Source organism: Thrips palmi, unplaced genomic scaffold (assembly GCF_012932325.1).
Source record: "Thrips palmi isolate BJ-2018 unplaced genomic scaffold, TpBJ-2018v1 HiC_scaffold_12, whole genome shotgun sequence".
NCBI classification, from domain to species: Eukaryota; Metazoa; Arthropoda; class Insecta; order Thysanoptera; family Thripidae; genus Thrips; species Thrips palmi.
In genome coordinates, this window is record NW_023144623.1 from 6,036,809 (window position 1) to 6,055,075 (window position 18,267).

The window sequence follows — 18,267 nt, forward strand, 5'->3', positions numbered from 1 at the left end:
CGCACTTCAGCCAGATCTTAAGCGCACACTAAGTTCATCTCATCTTAAGCACACTTTAAGCACATCTTAGGCACACCTTAAACACACCTTAAGAACACCTTAAACACACCTCAAGCGGTTATTAGATGTAGGCACCCAGGGCACACCTACAGCGCCCATAAAGCACACCAAGTGCACTATCCTTAGCACACCTTAAGCGCAACTCCTGCAACCCCTAATCCCTTTGGCAGCTCATCTTAAGCTCATCTTATCGTTGTGGCAGGCGGCCACGCTCATCAAGGGGCAGTCTGACCACACCGCCCCCATCCTTGGCAATCAAACTTCCTCATTAACAAAGCCGCGGACGCTTGGAAACTTTCGCGGCTTATCTCTCTCTCTCTCTCTCTCTCTCTCTCTCTCTCTCTCTTCTCTCTCTCTCTCTCTCTCTCTCTCTCTCTCTCCCGCTCGCCAGCAGGGTCATTAGGACGCTCGACTGTCCCCGCTGGCCAAGCGAGGTGTCGCGACCGTGGTGAAACAATCAATACACGCAGTGCATCCCCACTGTCTAACCCTTGAGTGTGTGTGTGTGGCCCTGGTTACTAATTGGCTTGACGTCACATTAAATTTGAAAGCTTTGCGCTGCGCTCGCATCGACACGACGTGTGCGGGGGTCATGGTGGTGGTGGTGACAGGGCAGGGAGCAGGAACACACACACACACACACACACACACACACACAAGATCGCGCGCGAACGCACAACTAACTGCGCGGCCGACCAACTTGTTGCAGTAGGCTTTGCGCTCTGCCCCCCTCCCCCTTTCCCTTCCTCGCTTCATTAGGATATGGCTCTCGCGATATGTGTGGTTCCTTATACGATGCGGGTGCCGCGGTCGACACGGGTGTTGACATTGTTTTCTGTGTGTGTGTGTGTGTGTGTGTGTGTGTGTGCGTGCGTGTGTGTGTGCGTCTTCCTGTCTGGGTGCGCACCACTTAATGCCCCGAAGGGTTAAGACGTCAGCGGGCCCACAGGCTCGCCCTTCATCAGCCACAATTACCCCGAAATTGAATTAGGCCGCCACACACGCACACACACACACGCGCGCGCGCGCGACATTCACTTGACTCACACCTGACGTGATTCACGCTTCCCAATTTGTTTGCGTCTGCCTTTCTCCACACACACAAACACACACACAGAGGGTTTGCGCAGGTGTGTCCGAATTGGCGCTCCAGGGCTGTCCAAGGCTGTCTGTGTGTGCGGCCCGTCGGGGTGACTTGAACGCTCGGGCTCTGCGCCGCTGCGCGCCTCCGGCCGCTAAATGGCGGAACTACTAGTTAGCCGCGGCCTCAAGGGGCCTTAGAGGACCGCAATGAGAGCAATCAAGTGCCACGGCACGCCGCGGGGCCGCGAGGGGGGTGGGGAGTTTGACGTTAGGAGTGCGCGCCTGTTGCTGAGTCAGACGGCCGAGCCATACGGCACCCGGTACCAGTGCGGTACCAGTGCGGTACCCGTGGAGGGGGCAGGTGCGAGCGCGGCGGAGCGAGCCCGGCCGAGGCTAGCCGCCGCTCCCTCCCCCCGCTTCCTGCCTTCCTCCTGATGCTGACAGTTGTTGTGCTCCACCTTGCAGGTCGTGCCATGGGCCGGGTGCTGCTGCCTTGCTGACGAGCCGGACCGAGCCAAGCCGAGCCGAGCCGAGCTGATCGAGAGCCGCCGACGACGACGCTACGCCGCCGACGACGCCGTCGAGGGGGGGAGGCCGACGCCGCGCCGCGCTACGCCGTCGGAGAGTGAGGTGGGGGTAGACGCCTTGTGGAGGGGGAAGCCAGGCACGCTCCCTCGGCCAATCCTAGCCGGCCTTTCTTATGATGTCATCGGAGGAGGAGAGCAAATGCTTGGGGTTGTACGGCGACAAGCTACTGAAGAAGAGGCAGCGGCAACGCGTGGACGCGGGCGAGCCTAGGAACAGCTACTCCTCCATCCCCAACTTCAGTTCGCGCCCGACCTTCCTCAGCGGCAGTCCGTACGAGCAGCTGTTCAGCCAGCAGCACAGCATCGGCTTCCTGGGCCAGGGCTTCGGCTCGGCCAAGATGCTCAACGAGTTGTTGGGCCGCAAGGACCCCTGCGCCCTCGGCGCGCTGGGAGGCGTCGGCGCCGTGGGGGGAGCCGTCGGCGACGTGGACTGCTACAGCGGCGCCGTCAACAGCGCCGTCGGCGTCATGATCCGGCGCGGCCTCGTCGACGAGGACCACATGCTGCGCGACATCCTGCAGGGCCGCAAGAAGGAGCTGCTCGCCCTGGAGCAGGAGCTCCAGAGCGGCGACCACGACCCCGTCAACAACAACAACAACAACATGGCGCTGGCCAACAACAACAACGACCTCAAGAACGGCAGTGACAGTAGTGACGCGAGTGAATTGGTGTGCAGTGTTAGTGCCGGTGCGAGCGGCAACAAACTGGTCAACGGCGGGGACCTGGCCTCCGGCATGGCCTCTAGCATGGCCTCCGGGATGGCCTCCGGCATGGCCTCCGGGATGGCCTCCGCCATGGCCTCCGGGATGGCCTCCGGCACCGCGGCCGACGGCGGCGCGAGATCGCCCGCGCGCCTCAACGACAGTGACAAGCACGTGAACGGCGACGCGGCCGAGTCGGACTCGGACATGTCAGTGCACTCGACGGCCACGACGACCGACGTCAAGGACGTGCTCGCTGACGACGCGGAGGACGACGACGACAAGAAGTCGAGCGGCAGCGGCGTGGACCTGAAGAGGAAGCGCGTCGAGAACATCGTGTCCACCATGACGAGGTCCTCGCCCCTGCCACAGCCGCCACAGGGCCCCCAGGCCGTCAACGGCTGCAAGAAGCGCAAGCTGTACCACCCCCAGCAGCACGACGCGGGGCTCGGCGTGGCCATGGGCATGCAGGCCCTCATGATGGACGACGAGGACTCCAGCACCATCCGACAGAAGCACGCCGAGAAGAGCGTGCTCAAGTCGCAGCTGCGCACTATGCAGGAGAAGCTGGTGGAGATGCAGCACCAGTACGTGCAGCTCTGCACCCGCATGGAGCAGGTCGACACCCAGGACCAGGACTTGGACGAGTCCGCCGCCGACGACAACAACAGTGACATCCTGGAGCCGGAGCGCGAGCCCGCGGACCAGGACCAGGACATGGACGCGGACCAGGACGAGCAGGACGGCGACCAGGACCAGGACGCCGACAACAGCCTCAGCCTGTCCGACAAGACCGGCAAGGACGACAGCTCGCCGCCCGCCACGCCCGCCAAGGAGTCCTCCGTGAAGGAGGCCGTGAGCGCGCCGACGACGCCCAGCAGCGCGACCTCGCCGGTCGTGAAGCAGATGGCGCCGCCCAAGATCCACCCTCACCACGGCAACCCCATGTTCCCGCCGCACCCCATGCAGCTGGCGCTGATGCAGCAGCAGGCGCTCGCCAACGAGCACTACCACCCGCACCACCCGCACCACCCGCAGCACCACCCGACGGCCCTCAGCATGTACCTCGGCGTCAGCCACAAGCTGTTCCTGGAGCAGCAGGCCGCCAAGGCCGAGGCCGCGGAGCAGCAGCGCCAGCAGCAGGAGCGCAACCGCGAGCAGCACCACCAGATGCAGCAGCAGCAACAGCAGAAGGACTTCTCCGAGAGGTTCGCCCTGTTCCGCAGCGCGCCCGTCGACCTGGACGGGCTGGCCGACGTGCTCAAGTCCGAGATCAGCTCGTCCGTCGCCAACCTGGTGGACTCGATCGTGTCGCGGTACGTGCAGCAGCGCAACCGGTACAAGAGCGGCGACTCGGAGCAGCTCAACAAGGACCTGCTGCTGGCGTCGCAGCTCCTGGACCGGAAGTCACCGCGCACCAAGGTGCTGTCCGAGGGAAGGCCCAACGGCCCGCGGATGAACGGCGCGCCCTTCAACGCCAGCACGCCCACGCAGTCGGCGGCCTGCCCCACGCCGGGCAGCAGCGGCGCGGCCGGCAACAGCGACCTGATGCCGCCCCACGTGCGGCCCTCGCCCAACGCCATGATGTTCCCCACGCCCAAGCTGCCCAACGCCGCGGCCGCCGCGCTCTACTCCATGTCCGGGCTCGGCCAGGGGCTCGGACAGGGCCTCGGACAGGGCCTCCCGCACGTGTTCGACGACCGGCACCGCGAGGGCGTGCCGGAGCAGAACGAGGCCCTGAGCCTCGTGGTGACCGCCAAGAAGAAGCGCCACAAGGTGACGGACACCCGCATCACCCCCAGGACCGTGTCCAGGATCCTGGCGCAGGAGGGCGTGGGCCCGCTCGGCCCGCTGGGGCCCATGCAGTCGCCGCTGGACGGCGCCGGGACGCCCCAGCCGCAGCACCCTCCGCCGGCCGGCAGCCCCCGGACGCCGACGGGCACCCCGCAGCCCCCGGACAGGCAGCAGCAACAGGCGGCCGGCCCCCACCAGCAGCAGCAGCAGCAGCCGCAGCAGCCACCCCAGCCGGCCATGCAGCACCGAGGCCTGCCGGCCGGCGTGCCACCCCACGGCGCCCTCGGCTCCCACGGCGCCCTGGGCGCGGACTCGCCGCCGCCGCCCGGCCAGCGGCCCTACCACCCGCACGCCTCCGTGCCGCCCATGCTGCCCGTGTCGCTGCCCACCTCGGTGGCCATCCCCAACCCCGGCCTGCACGAGAGCCAGGTCTTCTCGCCCTACTCGCCCTTCTACTCGCACGTGCCCCACATGTCGGCGTCGCCGCCGCTCGCGCTCCGGGACTCGCCGCCGCCGCTGCCGCCGCTGCTGCACCCCGCGCTCATGGCGGCCACCCACGGCCACCACGGCGGCTCGCCCGACTACGGCGTGCTGCGCGGAGCCTCGGGGCTGGACAGCCTGGACCGCTCCGACTGCAACTCCGGCGACGGCCCCTACGACGGCCTGTCGCAGTCCATGTCGTTCAGCTACCGGATGAAGCACGAGGACCGTGAGTACTCTGCTCCCTCTCTCGCATTTCGAATTTGCCGCCACCTGTTGCATGCCGCCCCGCCTTCGCAGCGCCCCTCCGGGGTAACCGATATGACCTTGTTGAAAATTGATGCCCCATTAGCCGCTCCTTCGCCTGCGGCCTGGTGCCGGACGGCGTCCCCCGTCTCTCTCGCACTCGCGGGCCGCGCCGCGGAGGTGCGAGTGAGACGGCAGCGCTCCGAGCCAGTGTGCCGGCGGTGCCGGCCGTCGTCACGACACGAAGGGAGGAGGGAGCGCCACGGCGCCCGGCGGCGTGCGGTCGCCCAACCGCAGCCTGTCCTGAGATATCAAAGCGTCCTTTTTTATAATTCAGCGTCGCGTTGTGTTGACTCGATTCCCCATGCACAAACGGCATGCCGTCCTCGTGGCCGGGGAGGGTCGCGGCAGTAGGGTCCGGGTTCGAATACGCGCGCAAAACAATCATTTTTATTCATTTTTGATATCGCAGTCGGACTGTCTGGCGCCGGCCGAGCCACGTGCACGTGTTAGGCCGGTCCGTTGTCGCCTCGACCCTTGATCCGCGGGGCCTTTTGCTTTTGCCAAGTCATCATCTTTGGCCTTTCGCCCGCCGGATCACGTGGGGCTTCATCCATCCATCGTATGAGGAGGAGCCTCCGTCCGGCCGGCCGGGGGCGGGGCGGGGCGGGGCGGATCAGATGGAAGGGTGATGTGTTTGCATGCGCTTGTAATTGGATTGAGGGCAAGATAACATTGAGGAGGGGAAGTCTTAGAAGTCACTGGGACTCGAACCCCGGCCGCCTCGGTCCCGCCCACCCCAAGCAGTGCCAGCCCGTGCCGTGTGAAGACAGCCCGGCGTCGGAAGTCCGCTTCCGCTACAACCCCCTCCCCCTGCCCCGCTCCCGGGAAGCAGCGCGTTCTCCAGTGGTGCGGCATTTGTGGCGCTTCGCTTCGCCGGCACCAGTGGTACTTGCCCCCGCCGCCCCTTGCGGTCGAGGACTGTCCGCGGCTATCACCGGCCGCCCCCGCCGCCTTCCGGTATGCGTCTCAGTCGCACCCCCTCGGCCCGCTCGGTCGCCCCACTGGGAAATGCATACCGCACGAGCCGCGTCCGTCACGGAGTGAAATCGAGCCTTGAGTCGGCGGCCAAGCCAGATCGCGCTAAAATGGAGACCGCCTCTATAACCGGATTGGTGGGCATGCCGGGGCGCGGCCGGGGGCTGAGGGAGGTCGGGGCGGGGGCGGGCGGCCCCGCCGCGCGCCTTGCCGGTGTGCCGCGTCGCCGCGTCCGTCTACAGAAGCCTTACAGCGGGACGGGACCTGCAAGGCGGCGCCAGGCGGCGCTAGGGCCAGATCGAAGACCCACTGCATGACTCTGACCGCAATCCGCGGCCAAGCCGCGGGTTCGAATCCCGCCCGGGGGGCCGCCGCGCGGATCTCGATTTTATTTTTTGTTTCTCGTTGCAGCCTCGTCGCTATCTGGGCCCCACTCGTCCACGCTGACGCCGATGCACCTGAGGAAGGCCAAGCTCATGTTCTTCTGGGTGCGGTACCCCAGCTCCGCGGTGCTCAAGATGTACTTCCCCGACATCAAGTTCAACAAGAACAACACCGCGCAGCTCGTCAAGTGGTTCTCCAACTTCAGGTGAGTTCAAAGTCGTGGCCGAACTGGCCCGGGTTCGCGCCCGGGCCGGAGTACTTCTTTTTGTCTTCTAGGTGCGTTTGGAATGACTGCGACCATGCATCGGGCCGCGTGGTCCCATCCCCACCCCTCGTTGTCCCCCTCCTCGCCGAGCAAGTCGCCCAAGAGAAAGCTACTTTTTTTACCTGTATGACTCCAGTTCCTCCAGACCTGATTGCCGCGCGACTCAGGTAGAGAGAGAGAGGAGCCCCCTCCCCTCCCCCTCCCCTCCCCTCCCCTCCCCCTCGCGCATACAATCAAAGCACACATCATAGACGACGCGCTGCCGCCGCCAACGGTCGCTTTTTGTGCTGCATCCCCCCGGCCGCCCCGGCCGCCGAGCTCCGCGACGACGACAGAGAGAAGGGGGAGAGAGAGAGAGAGAACCGCGGCTCAGGCAAACTGCAAGGCGCGGCGAGATTTGTAATTGGTCCGACTGCGACGCGACAACGGCGAGGCAAGACTTTGCGCGACTTTACGTTTGCAGCCCAGGTGGAAGCCGAGCGAGGCCGAGAAAGGGCGCGAGGTTTAAAAGGCGCGCTGCCTTTGAGACGAGACCAAAGGGTTGCCTTCGGATCACTTACGCCCCAAAGCCCCCCCCCCCCTCTTTTTTTCCCGCCGCTCCGAGGCGCGAGAGTTCTTCTCTCTGGCGCGGCGGTCTTTCTCTTGCCCCTCGTCTGGTGACACCTGGGTACACACCTTGAATGCCCGCAACGCCGGCGGCAGTGGCGGCAAAAAGCGATGAGAAAGGCGCGGCCCGGAAGAACGCCGAGAAGTGCGAGATGAAGGGGGCGGGGCGGGGCGCCGCCACCGGGGGGCGGCGCGGCGCCAAATGCAACTGCCCAGCAGACTGATTCTGACGGTCTGTCTCTCTCGCACTCGTGGAGAGTCTCGTACAGGTGCGAGAGAGACAGAGCGCAGCTCGGGCCCTTTGGCCGAACCGCACTTTGTTCATCGCGGTTTTCAACCCTTTTGCACGAGCTTTACTCGCTCGTGAACTTTCATTCATTTTTTCCTGCTTGTCTTTGGTTTTGTCTTTGCCGCCGGGCGGGCGGACAGCCGGACGCAACGCGGACGCGCGGGCGCCGAGATCACCAACCTCGTTTTTTCCGTCGCATCGTCCGTCTCGCTCGCACTACTTTCTGCGCCGACGCGCCTGCCCGTCATGCGTGGCGCTAGTGGCGCGGCTGTGTGTGTGTGTGTGTCCGTGTGTGCATGTGTGAGTGCGTGCATCTGTGCACACACCACGCACCTCCCCTGGTCACACTCGGCGGTATACGCTCACTCTTTTTCGTTTGTGGTGTTTACACTTTGTCGCAGGCGGGGAGCGGGGGGAGGGGGTGTCTTGAGCACGGCTTGCTTCCTCAGTTCCCCTTCCCTCTTTTCCTCCTTGCTCCGCTCCTTCCCGTCCGCCTTATGCACTCGATCGAGGCCGCCTCGCACCTGGACGCCTGCAGATGCCCGTCGTCGGCGTGGTGGCGGTGGCGTCTCTCTCGCACTCGCGGGGCTCCCCGTGCAGGTGCGAGAGAGACAGAGCGACGACGCTCGGCATGAGTGTGCCGAGGTTGTAGACCTTGCCGTGGGTGCGCGTGTGGCTTGCCGCTGGCTCTCCGATGGCTGCGACATGTGCACCGCCGCCCCCACGGTCATTTAGGCCCCACGGCCATTTCCCGTTGTGCCTGCAGGTCGATAGCCAGAAGGGACAGTCCAAGTGACTCTATACTTTTCCGTAGTGGTGTGTTTTTTGTTGTTGTTGTTTTTTTTCGTCCGCCGCGCGAGTGTCCGTCGAGGAAACTACCCTGTCGGCCCTCCCCAAAAGCCATTAGTGCCCGGCTGGGCGCGCTGGCCGTCAGGCGCCGTCAGGTGACACTCAATCTTGCGCGACGCGTCGCTTTGGGCGTCGCGGAGCGTCCCGGCGCCGCTTGACCGGCCGTCGCGGGGCTGCGTCTCTCTCGCACCCCTGCGGAGCTGCGGAGCGCCCCTCGAGTGCGAGAGAGACGGCGCGGAGGCGGCCCGCCGCTGCCTTGCACGCGACACTGTTGTGCCACGCGACACTCGCCAGTCCGTTTTCCGTTTTCGGATATTCTTTTTCCTCTTATCTCGGAATCCACGCGCGGCGCGGCGCGGGGCCGGGCCGGGCGCAGCGCGGGGACACAGCCGCGCCGCGTTAATTTTGTATAAGGTGGATCGTCGTCATGATTGGCCGGGGGGCAACCCTATGTGTGTGTGCCTTTCAAGGAAATAAGCCGCCATCACGGCGCGGCGCGGCGCCGCTGTGTGCAGAGTGTAGAGTGTCCCCCTTCCCTTGGCGTCGCGCGGCGCGCCCGGCGTTTTGTGGCGCGGCCGGCCGGCCGATGTCCACCGTCTAATGGCTCCTCCCCCGCAATATGTCGCGGCGCCGCGGCGCGGCGTCCACCTCCTCCCGGTAATTATTTTATCATTCCCTGCAGTGGCTCTGCGTCGCACCCCTACGGCGCGCCCCGCGAGTGCGAGAGAGACGGAGCGAGGCCGTGTTTTATGCTTCCTTGCATGGGCCGCCGTGTGTCCGCGAGGGGGAGGGGAGGGGTCCGCGATGTCCGCGCGGCGATAACAGGTGGCCACCCTGTCGTGTCGCGGCCGGCCTGCACACCGATTCCGAGAGGCGTTTTCGTCGCTCTGTCTCTCTCGCACTCACGGGGCGTCCCGTAGGGGTGCGAGAGAGACAGCGCGACGACTGCCCAAGGCGGCCCAAGGCCCGGCCGAGGCGACGACGACCACGCCACCGGAAGACGGGGAGGTATTTGCCGATGCCTGATGAGGCGCGGCCTAATGTGATTGCCCGGAGCGCGTTTGCAGTGTGCCGGCCGAGGCGGTGTGGACGCCGCCGCGGAGGCCGGGGTCGATTTATGAGAAACTCCGTGGCCCTAATGGTACTGTTGCTCCTTAATAGTTTGGCGTGTAAATGAGTTGTTGTGGGCGCCGGGGGGGGGGGGGGGAGAGATAAGGACGTTCGCGAGTCGCCAGCCCCGTCTGTCCGGCAGGCCGGCAAGCAAGGGGTGGTTTGGCGGCGCCGCGGCGCCACACTCCGTTCTCACCTCGCGTGCCAAGTTCCGGCCGGAAACGGGCCATTTCCTTACCGCCCCGGCCGAGCAGCCGGCCAGGCGGGGCAGGCCGAGCTGGCGACACGCGATGCGGTCCGGGCAGTGGACAGTGCAGCGCGCCCTGCCATATGGAGCCTAGGCGCGTCATTACTGGTTGATGGACGCGGAGTTGTTGTCGCCCAAAGTTTCGGGGCGCGCTTCGCTCAAGCTTGGCTCCGCGCCGCACAGTGGGCCAGAAGACCGGTGGAGGCGGACAGAACTCGAGACGCGTTTTGAGTTCCAGAGTCGCTAAACAGGTCTCAAACGGAACGTGTGACCCCACCAATGGATTCCTCGTTCGGAGAGCCATCCATTGGTGGGGTCACACGTTCGTTTCGAGTCCCATTTAGCGACTCTGGAGCTCAAACCGCGTCTCGAGTTTTGTCCGCCTCCACCGGTCTTCTTGCCCACTGTGCGCCGTGCCGCGCCGCTCCGTCGACGGCGTCGTCTCGGCCCCGCCAACTTGGCGGCATCATGCCAGTTTGAAATCTCGCCGGCTTATCTGGGAGTGCCGCAAGGGCCGCAAGGGCGAGGCGCACTTGGCACGGCCGCCTTACCTCGCAGGGTGCAGCCTGTCTCTCTCGCACCCACGCGGGGCGCCCCGCCAGTGCGAGAGAGACAGAGACAGACCTCGCTCTCGCTTGCCGTGAGGTCCGGCGGTAAATGCCGGGACGGGACCTGGTCGGGACGGGACGCGAGTTGTTGGCAACTCCAAGTGTGTGGCAAGAGCCATTAGGCCGGGCGGGCCGGGCGGGGCTAGGCAGGCGTTGCTAGGGGTGCCACCAGCCACCGCCACCCTGGGGGCTCGCCTCAGAGTCGTTTTCGTCGCTCTGTCTCTCTCGCACCCGTACGGGCCGCCCCATGAGTGCGAGGGAGACGGCGCGACGAGAACGACTCTCGGAATGAGTCTGCAGGCCCGCCCAGGCGCGGCTAGCTCCTCCAAGTCCGGACAAGCCTTATTAGCGTAAAGCGGGGTTGTCCCAAAAACTGGCGCTCCAGCCAAGCGGCGACCGCGAGGCGCGTCTTTTGTTCCTTTTTCATGTCGCGCGGCCTGTCTGTCTGTCCGTCTGCCTGCATGTCTGTCGACCCGTCGATGTCTCACCCTTTCGCTCGCGGCTCGCGTGAGTAGCACGCATTACTGCGGGCCGCGAGCCGCGAGGCGAAACACGGCCGTGTCTCTGTCTCTCTCACTCTCGCCCTCGTCGCGGGGCGCCCCTTGGGTGCGAGAGAGACAGAGCGACACTGTGGGGAATGAGTCTGGGTTGGCACCGCAGCACCTTGGCGAGTCCCTACGGTGGGGCGGCAGGGCCGGGACTTACAACGCACCAGCCTGGCCAGCGCAACTCCTGCAAACTTGCTGCTCCGCCCTCAATTTGCAAGTAGCTTTCGCATTGTTTGGAGTTTTGAAGTGAGCCGGGCCGGCGCGGCCCTGCCCGGCCCGGCCCGGCCTGGCTGCATCTACCCCGTCTTCGCCTGCGCAGCCCGCCTCGCCTGCACCCTTGCCTCCAATCTCTTCGCCAGGCCAATTAAAAAGACTTTTTTCTCCCCGCCGGTCCGGCTCGGCCTGCCGGGCCTGCCGGGCCTGCCGGCCACGGAGAACCCCCAGTAGTCCGCCACTCTCGCTCTCTCTCTGTCTCTCTCGCCCCCGCGGCACGCCGGCCTTGAGTGCGAGAGAGACAGAGAGTCCCGTTCGGCATCGGCCCGCTTCCGCGAGTTCAAGACGAGGGGGTCCATGCCTCTCCATCCCGACGTCGCCAATCCCGCGACAACAAAACGACGAGCTTCTTGCTTTCTTTCTCTCTTTCTCTTTTTTCTGCATTTTCGCTTTGTGCCCTTCCTTCTGCGCCGCTCTCTCTCTCTCTCTCTTTTGGCGTAATTAACCGGAAGCAAGTTTGCCGCCAAAAAGGAGGAAGGTATAAACGACTTATCGGGCGTCTTACTTGCCCGCAGAGCGGAGGCCGACGGGGAGCCCCACCCACGGCAACCCCGCGGGACGGGAACGGGTTGGGGGCAGGGCGCGGCACGGCGCGGCACGGCGCGGCCCGAGGGCTGCGCTGACTAAGTCGCGAGACACAATTAACATTACTTACTTATGACATGGCCTCTCATTAGCAGTGACGAGGTGGACGAGGCGAGGCGTGTACACTGTACGTACACTGCAGACACGGTGGTCCGCGCGCGTCGTCTGCGGCGGCGACTTGCGGCCGTTTGTCATGCATTCTTTCTTGTTGTTGTTGTCGTCCATTCATGGCGCTGCTCGTCCTTGTTGTTGTTGTTGGGCGGCGTGTCTTGGCAGTGCCGGCCCGGCTCGGCTCGGCAGGGCAAGCAAGTTCGGCCGCAAACTTGGCGCGCAAAGTTTAGCGTCGCGTCTTGTGATTAGCCTTCCGAACCGAACACCCTGTCTGTCTCGCCCTGTCCCGCCTGCCGCGCCGTCGTCGCGCTGTCTCTCTCGCACTCGCGGCGCGTCCCGCAGCGTGCCGCAGCGTCCGCGGGGGTGCGAGAGAGACAGCGCGGTGAGTACTTCCGACCTTGGCGGGCAGGGCAGCTGCGGCACCCACTCCAGTCTTGGAAGTATCCGGGGCTTTGGGCGCTCTGCTGGCTGGTCCGCCGTGCCGCCGTGCCGCCGTGCTCGTTAGGTGTCTTACAGGGCATCGCAGACAACTTTATAATTACAGCCTGAACACCTCCATCGCGTCGTCGCCGTCGTCGCCGCCCCTCCCTCTTGATTCCCAGACTGACACCAGCACTTGGCCATCCTTTGGGGAGCCGGGAACGGAGAGCCCTTAGCGCCCCACAGTGGGCCGCGCCGTGCCGCGCCGCGCCGCCGCGCGAGGACGAGGACCCGCGAGGACCGTTCTCGCCGCCTTTTATATTTTCTTCGATTTTTATGGATCCTCATCTTTGGCGCCCGCTCTTCTGTCTCTCTCTTTCTCTCAATGCCGTATTGCCCTCCGCCGCAGACTTTCCACCCGCCTGTCTGTCTGTCTGTCCGTCTGTCTGTCCGTCGGCCAGGCCAGGGCAGGAGACACACCCAAGTCCCGTATAGCGCGATAGGACTACTTGGCAAACACCGCGCCGACCCACATCGTAGCTCAGGATGTTGCGCGGGCCTAACGGGGCAAAGCCTGTCCCTCTCGCACACACACGGGGCGCCCCGTGAGTGCGAGAGGGACAGAGCGACGACTCAGTTCGGTCTGCCCCGCGGGGCGGGGGCTTCAGAGGCGAACTCGTCTCGAGGCGAAATCCAGCCACGAATCTCGATCGCTCGGTTTGGCTTTTATTTTGGCGCGTTTAAAGGGACGCGGCGGCGCTGCGAGGGGCGTGGCCCGGCGTGGCGGAGACATCGCCTCTTTCTCCTTCGGTTAAAGGCCCTCGACAATGGCCTTGCTTATGGGCCGCGCACGCGTCTATCCAGTGTGTGCGTGAGTGTGGGTGTGCGAGTGAGAGAGCGAGAGCGTGTGGTTTAAAGGGCAGCTGTTGCTCGAAGCAGCTGCCTCCGGGTGCGGCCTGGCGGCGCGCCGTGGCACGCCGTGGCACGCCGTGGCGTGGCGGACAGGCCAGGTATGTGTGGCCAGCGTGTATGTGCCCCCGGCCCGGCCCGGCCCGGCCGGCCCCCTCGGCCCGTGCTGCTGGGACAGCTGCTCGGAGGGGAAGGGTGGCGGGGGCGTGAAGCGCGGGGGGCGGCGGGGGGCACCACACCGGGCAGGTGCGGCTGCCCGACGAGCGACTCCGTCTCTCTCGCACTCGCGGCGCGTCCCGTGGGGGTGCGAGAGAGACAGACTGAGTCGGGCGCTGCTTGCTGGAGGAGAAGCTGGCCGAGGTGAAATATGATCGCGGCGACCTCGATGCGATACCTCGATGGAAGGCCCTAATGCGACGCGACTCTCGGAAGGAATACGATTATACTGTGCGAGGGCTGCCCTGCCGCCGCGGTGGCCGTGGGCCGTACCGTTCCGGCCGTCGCGGTGCGCCAAGGCAGCGCCGCCTATCACACACACACACACACACACACACACACGCACGCACGCGCCGTGGAGGCAAGGTGTGCGCACGAGTCGAACCGTGTAGAAGTCCGCCCGCATCTTGCGGCACGCCCCGACCAGCCCCGACACGCCGAGTCGACGACCGTCTCTGTATATAGGTCGCCCACTTTGATGGAGTTGCGTCTGTGTGTGCGTGTGTCTGTGTGTGTGCGCCTCGTCACGCGTTTTAAAGCGACGACCTGGCATCGCTGTCTTTAAATCACACCGCACATCCCTTTGCCGGAAGCCGAGTCATGCAGTCAACCCCTCCCCTCCCCTTCTCCCTCACCGGTCAAACCAGGTGTGTGTGTGTGTCGCTGCATTGAGGGGTGCGCGGCCCTCTCCGCGCGCTCCCCCTGCCCCGCCCCGTCTTGGAAGTCGTCTTGGAAGAAAGGCCGCGGTTGAGCCGGCATCTGCGCGTCCTGGACGTCGACGCCGTGGTCCGCGGCCGTTGGCTTCCGTTGGCGGCAAAGCAGCTCGGCGACGAGAGGGTCTCGCTCTTGTTGGCAACCGGGGCGACCGCGCAGCACACCGGGCACCACCGGGCCGGCTGTGATCTCGGTTTTGGCGCCAAACTCGCCCAGGCTGTGTGAAGGGCGAAGCGTTGCACAGTGGGCCAGAAGACCGGCGCGTTTTGAGCTCCAGAGTCGCTAAACAGGACTCGAACCGAGCGTGTGACCCCACCAATGGATTCCTCGTTCGGAGAGCAATCCATTGGTGGGGTCACACGTTCGGTTCGAGTCCCATGCGGCGACTCTGGAGCTCAAAACGCGTCCGGGATTTTGACCGCCTCCGGAGCACTGTGCGTCGCCTTGGACCTTTGGGCTTGCAGTGTGGCAGTACGGAGGCGAGCAAAACGAAAGCATTGACGGCCTTCGTTAGGCCCGCCGCCGTGCGCCGCGCGTGGCTTCGGCCGGCTTCAGCGCCAAAGCCGCGTCGCTCTGTCTCTCTCGCACCCCTGCGGCTCTGCGGGGCCCCGCGTAAGTGCGAGAGAGACAGAGCGACGACGACGAGTTAGCAGCGTTGGGAACAGAATGCGCCTTGTGGTGGCGCGCAGCGCACTTCACGCTTGCCTTGCCACCGCACTGCGCTGCCTCGCTGCCTCCTCGCGGGCCTAAATTTCGAGAGTCGCGTCAACGCGAGTGTGTGCAAGTGTGTGAGTGAGTGTCGTCTGCTCGCCGGTGTGCAGTGTGTCTGCATGCCGCACGGCGTGCCACGGCGTGCCACGGCCGTTGCGATACATCGGCGACCCGGTTCGATGGCTCTCGTTGGCGCGCGCCCCTCTCGCAACCCTTCCGTGCACCTTATTGTTTGGCTCCGTGTGGCATTAATTGGCACTCGTTGCGCCCCCGCCCCGCCCCGCCACGCCCCGCCACGTCGTTATCACGTTAGGGACGAGACGACGCGACGCTGGTGGTGGCTTCGAGTGTCAACTCCTCAACTCTTCGTTCACCTCGACCTCCGGGAGCGAGCGCTGCTGCCTCGGCTGCTGCCGCTCCGGTCCGGCGCCTATAGCTCTCGATGCCCCCCCCTCCCCCGCCCCCGCCCGCCCCAAGTAACCAAGTGCGCGTATACTTTTCCCCCGCTGCGTGTCACGCGTGAGGTGACGATCACATTGGCACTTGAGGTCGTCCTGCCTGTCGGGCCTGCCTGCCTGTCTGTCGTTCCGCCTGTCGGCCCCTCAAGCCGCGCAGACGGAGGGCGGCAGGCAGCGAGCGCGCTCGCGGAAAAGCCCCCCGAACCGTGCTGGCTGTCTCTCTCGCACCCCCGCCGGCGGCGCCGCGAGTGCGAGAGAGACAGCGCGATGAAAAGCTCGCCGTGTTTTATTCCAGCAGGGCGAACGGCGTCTAAATAATTATGGCGGCGATAAGAATGATAATAATGACGCGTGGCGTGTGTCTGTCTCTGTCTCTCTCTCTTGTCGCGTGTCCCTGGGCGTGTCCCTCTCCCTCTGTCTCTCTCGGCGCCTTTGCTGCCGAATAAAACTGGAAAGAAGTCCCATTCCATAAGGTTTTTACGGGCCTGCGCTGCAAGGCGCGGGGGCGGGCGCGGGCCTCTGCAGCCTCCCCCTCCCCCTCCCCCCTCTCTCCTGCCTTGTCAAGTTAATCTTGTCACCGCGCTCTCATTGCCCGCGCTGAATTTCCCATCGCGGTCCGACGGCTTTGCCGCTAATTGGCGCGGATTATTGAAATCTTGCCGGAATTAGCGGCCGCGGGAGGGAAGGGGAGAAATAGGGAGTGCATCCTCCGCCACGCTGGCCACCGCGAAATCGGCTGAAACTCAACATCTCTCTAACGGAATGTCTCTTTCTGGTGTGTTGCAGGGAGTTCTACTACATCCAGATGGAGAAGTACGCCCGGCAGGCCGTGAGCGAGGGCATCAAGCAGCTGGAGGACCTGAGGGTGCTGGGCGACAGCGAGATCTACAGAGTCCTCAACCTGCACTACAACCGCAACAACCACATCGAGGTGAGCATCATGACAGCATTCTCTCTAGTCAAGTCGGGCGCCTTGCACGCCAGCATAGGCACCCCGTCGAGTGGCTGGCCGCGGCGGGTTGCCTATGCCGTCGGTCCCAGGCGCCCGGGCGCTCGGGTGGACAGCCCGCTGGGTAGCTACGCGCGGCGGGTTGCCTATCGTCGCATCGCAGGCGTTTCTCTTGGTTCCCCTCGGCAGTTTACTCACTTTCTCTTCTCCTCTCTGCTCGCAGGTTCCGCAGAACTTCCGGTACGTGGTGGAGCAGACGCTCAAGGAGTTCTACAAGGCGATCCAGGGCGGCAAGGACACGGAGCCCTCGTGGAAGAAGGCCATCTACAAGGTCATCTCCCGCATGGACGACCCCGTGCCCGAGTACTTCAAGTCGCCCAACTTCCTGGAGCAGCTCGAATGAAACGAGAACAAGCCCCGTGCTCGCCCCCGCGCGCCGTCCTGCAGGGATTCGTAAATTCCTGCTCGATGACGCTCGAGGCCTGGTCGTAGCGGCCGCGGAGTGCCCGCCAGCCGGATGCCTCCTGGGGTACGCCCCCTGGGGTACGCCCCCTGGGGGCAGCCAGCCCGCCGCCTTGGATGCGTGGGCGCGCTGGCCCGGCGTGACTTGCCACGGCGGCGCTCCGCGGACTCCCCCGCCGCGACCAGGGTAGCACGTGGTGCTTGCTCGGACCTGGACCCAGCCACTGGGCCAACCAGCCCCCCAGCCCCCCACGGATCGGATCGGATCGGCCTTCCCGATCCCTCCGGCTTCGGCCCGACCGGCTCGACGGCCGGGGTGTTGTGATACCGTCCGCCCCGCCTCGGCCCCACTCGGCGCCAGTGACAAAGACTTTCTCATTCCGAATGGTTATTGTATCATATTTATTGTTGATTCTGTGACGCCAAGCGCACCACACACCGCCCTGCCCAGCCCAGGGCAAGGCCCAGGGCTGCGGCCCTGCCACGCCAAGGCACAGGCCAAGGCTCAGACCAAAGAGCAAACGAGGCGCCCAGCCCGGCTGCCAGCGTGCGGAGTGGATTCTTTCTTTTTTTGTACAGAAAATTATATAGTTTTATTGTTTATGTAATTTTACGACAAAGAGAAGAGTAATATGTTTGTACAAAATAAGTAACACTATTGAAAATTTATGGAAGATGAATACCAAAGGAGACCCGACACCCAGTACGATTTTATTTGTTTGTTGGTTACGGTCGGGCTGCACCGCGCTAGTCCAGCGAGAGACTGTACGATTCCTTGTTTGCTGATTTTTTACTGAAAACTCTATTGAGTTTTGCTTGTTTGTTTCATTATTAAGATTATTATTATTATTATTATGAACCTATCGAAACCACTATTATTATTATATTATTATATGATTATTATTGTCATTATTATTTTTTTTACAATGACACCTCTGTGTGTGCACCGATAGCACGTTATAATTTTAAGTTGTAAATACCGTTTTGTTTAAAGTCACATGATCTCACGACTACCACAGATAAAGAAGAGTGTAGCGGGTGGTTAAGTATTAAAGATTGATTATTTTGACAGATCGTGTGGTGAGTTTCCTAGTCAAGCAAACTAAAGCAAATCTTTCTTAAGGTTAAAATGTTCATATTTATATCAAAGGGTATTGCCGTTTTACAAAAATAAATATTTTGCCTTCATGTGTTTAACCACAGTGTAAACTAATTTTGTGATATATAAAATTTAAATTTTACACTAAAGCTTTTGATAGCTGCTTTCCATTATAACTCATGGCAAATGCTAAAATTGTTTTAGGTATTATTGCTAATTGGAATTTGGAAAATACATTTTTGTTATTTTCTTTAAACGAATTGAAATAATGTGTACATTTCTTTGCTCCTTCTGTTTCTTCTTTTGTTGAGGTGTCATGATGTTATGCTTCGACCGCATCCACACCTTGGCAGTGCCAAGTTGGCATACATGTGAGGCAGAAGCCCTTGTTACTCGCTTGGGGTCGTACACTCACTCTCCGTTCATTTTCCCTGGAATGACAGGGACCGGCCCTGGACCACACAC

General features: G+C 63.3%; 1 protein-coding gene across 1 annotated transcript; it reads left to right on the forward strand.

The window, feature by feature from the left end:
* The first annotated feature begins 1,838 nt into the window (after positions 1–1,838).
* On the forward strand, positions 1,839–16,774 carry LOC117640353 (homeobox protein prospero). Its single transcript, XM_034376811.1, has 5 exons — positions 1,839–4,345; positions 4,559–4,934; positions 6,401–6,578; positions 16,079–16,223; positions 16,465–16,774. Exons 1-5 carry the CDS (start codon positions 1,844–1,846, stop codon positions 16,642–16,644), a joined length of 3,381 nt encoding a protein of 1,126 aa, XP_034232702.1. The 5' UTR covers positions 1,839–1,843; the 3' UTR covers positions 16,645–16,774.
* The last annotated feature ends 1,493 nt before the right edge of the window (positions 16,775–18,267 follow it).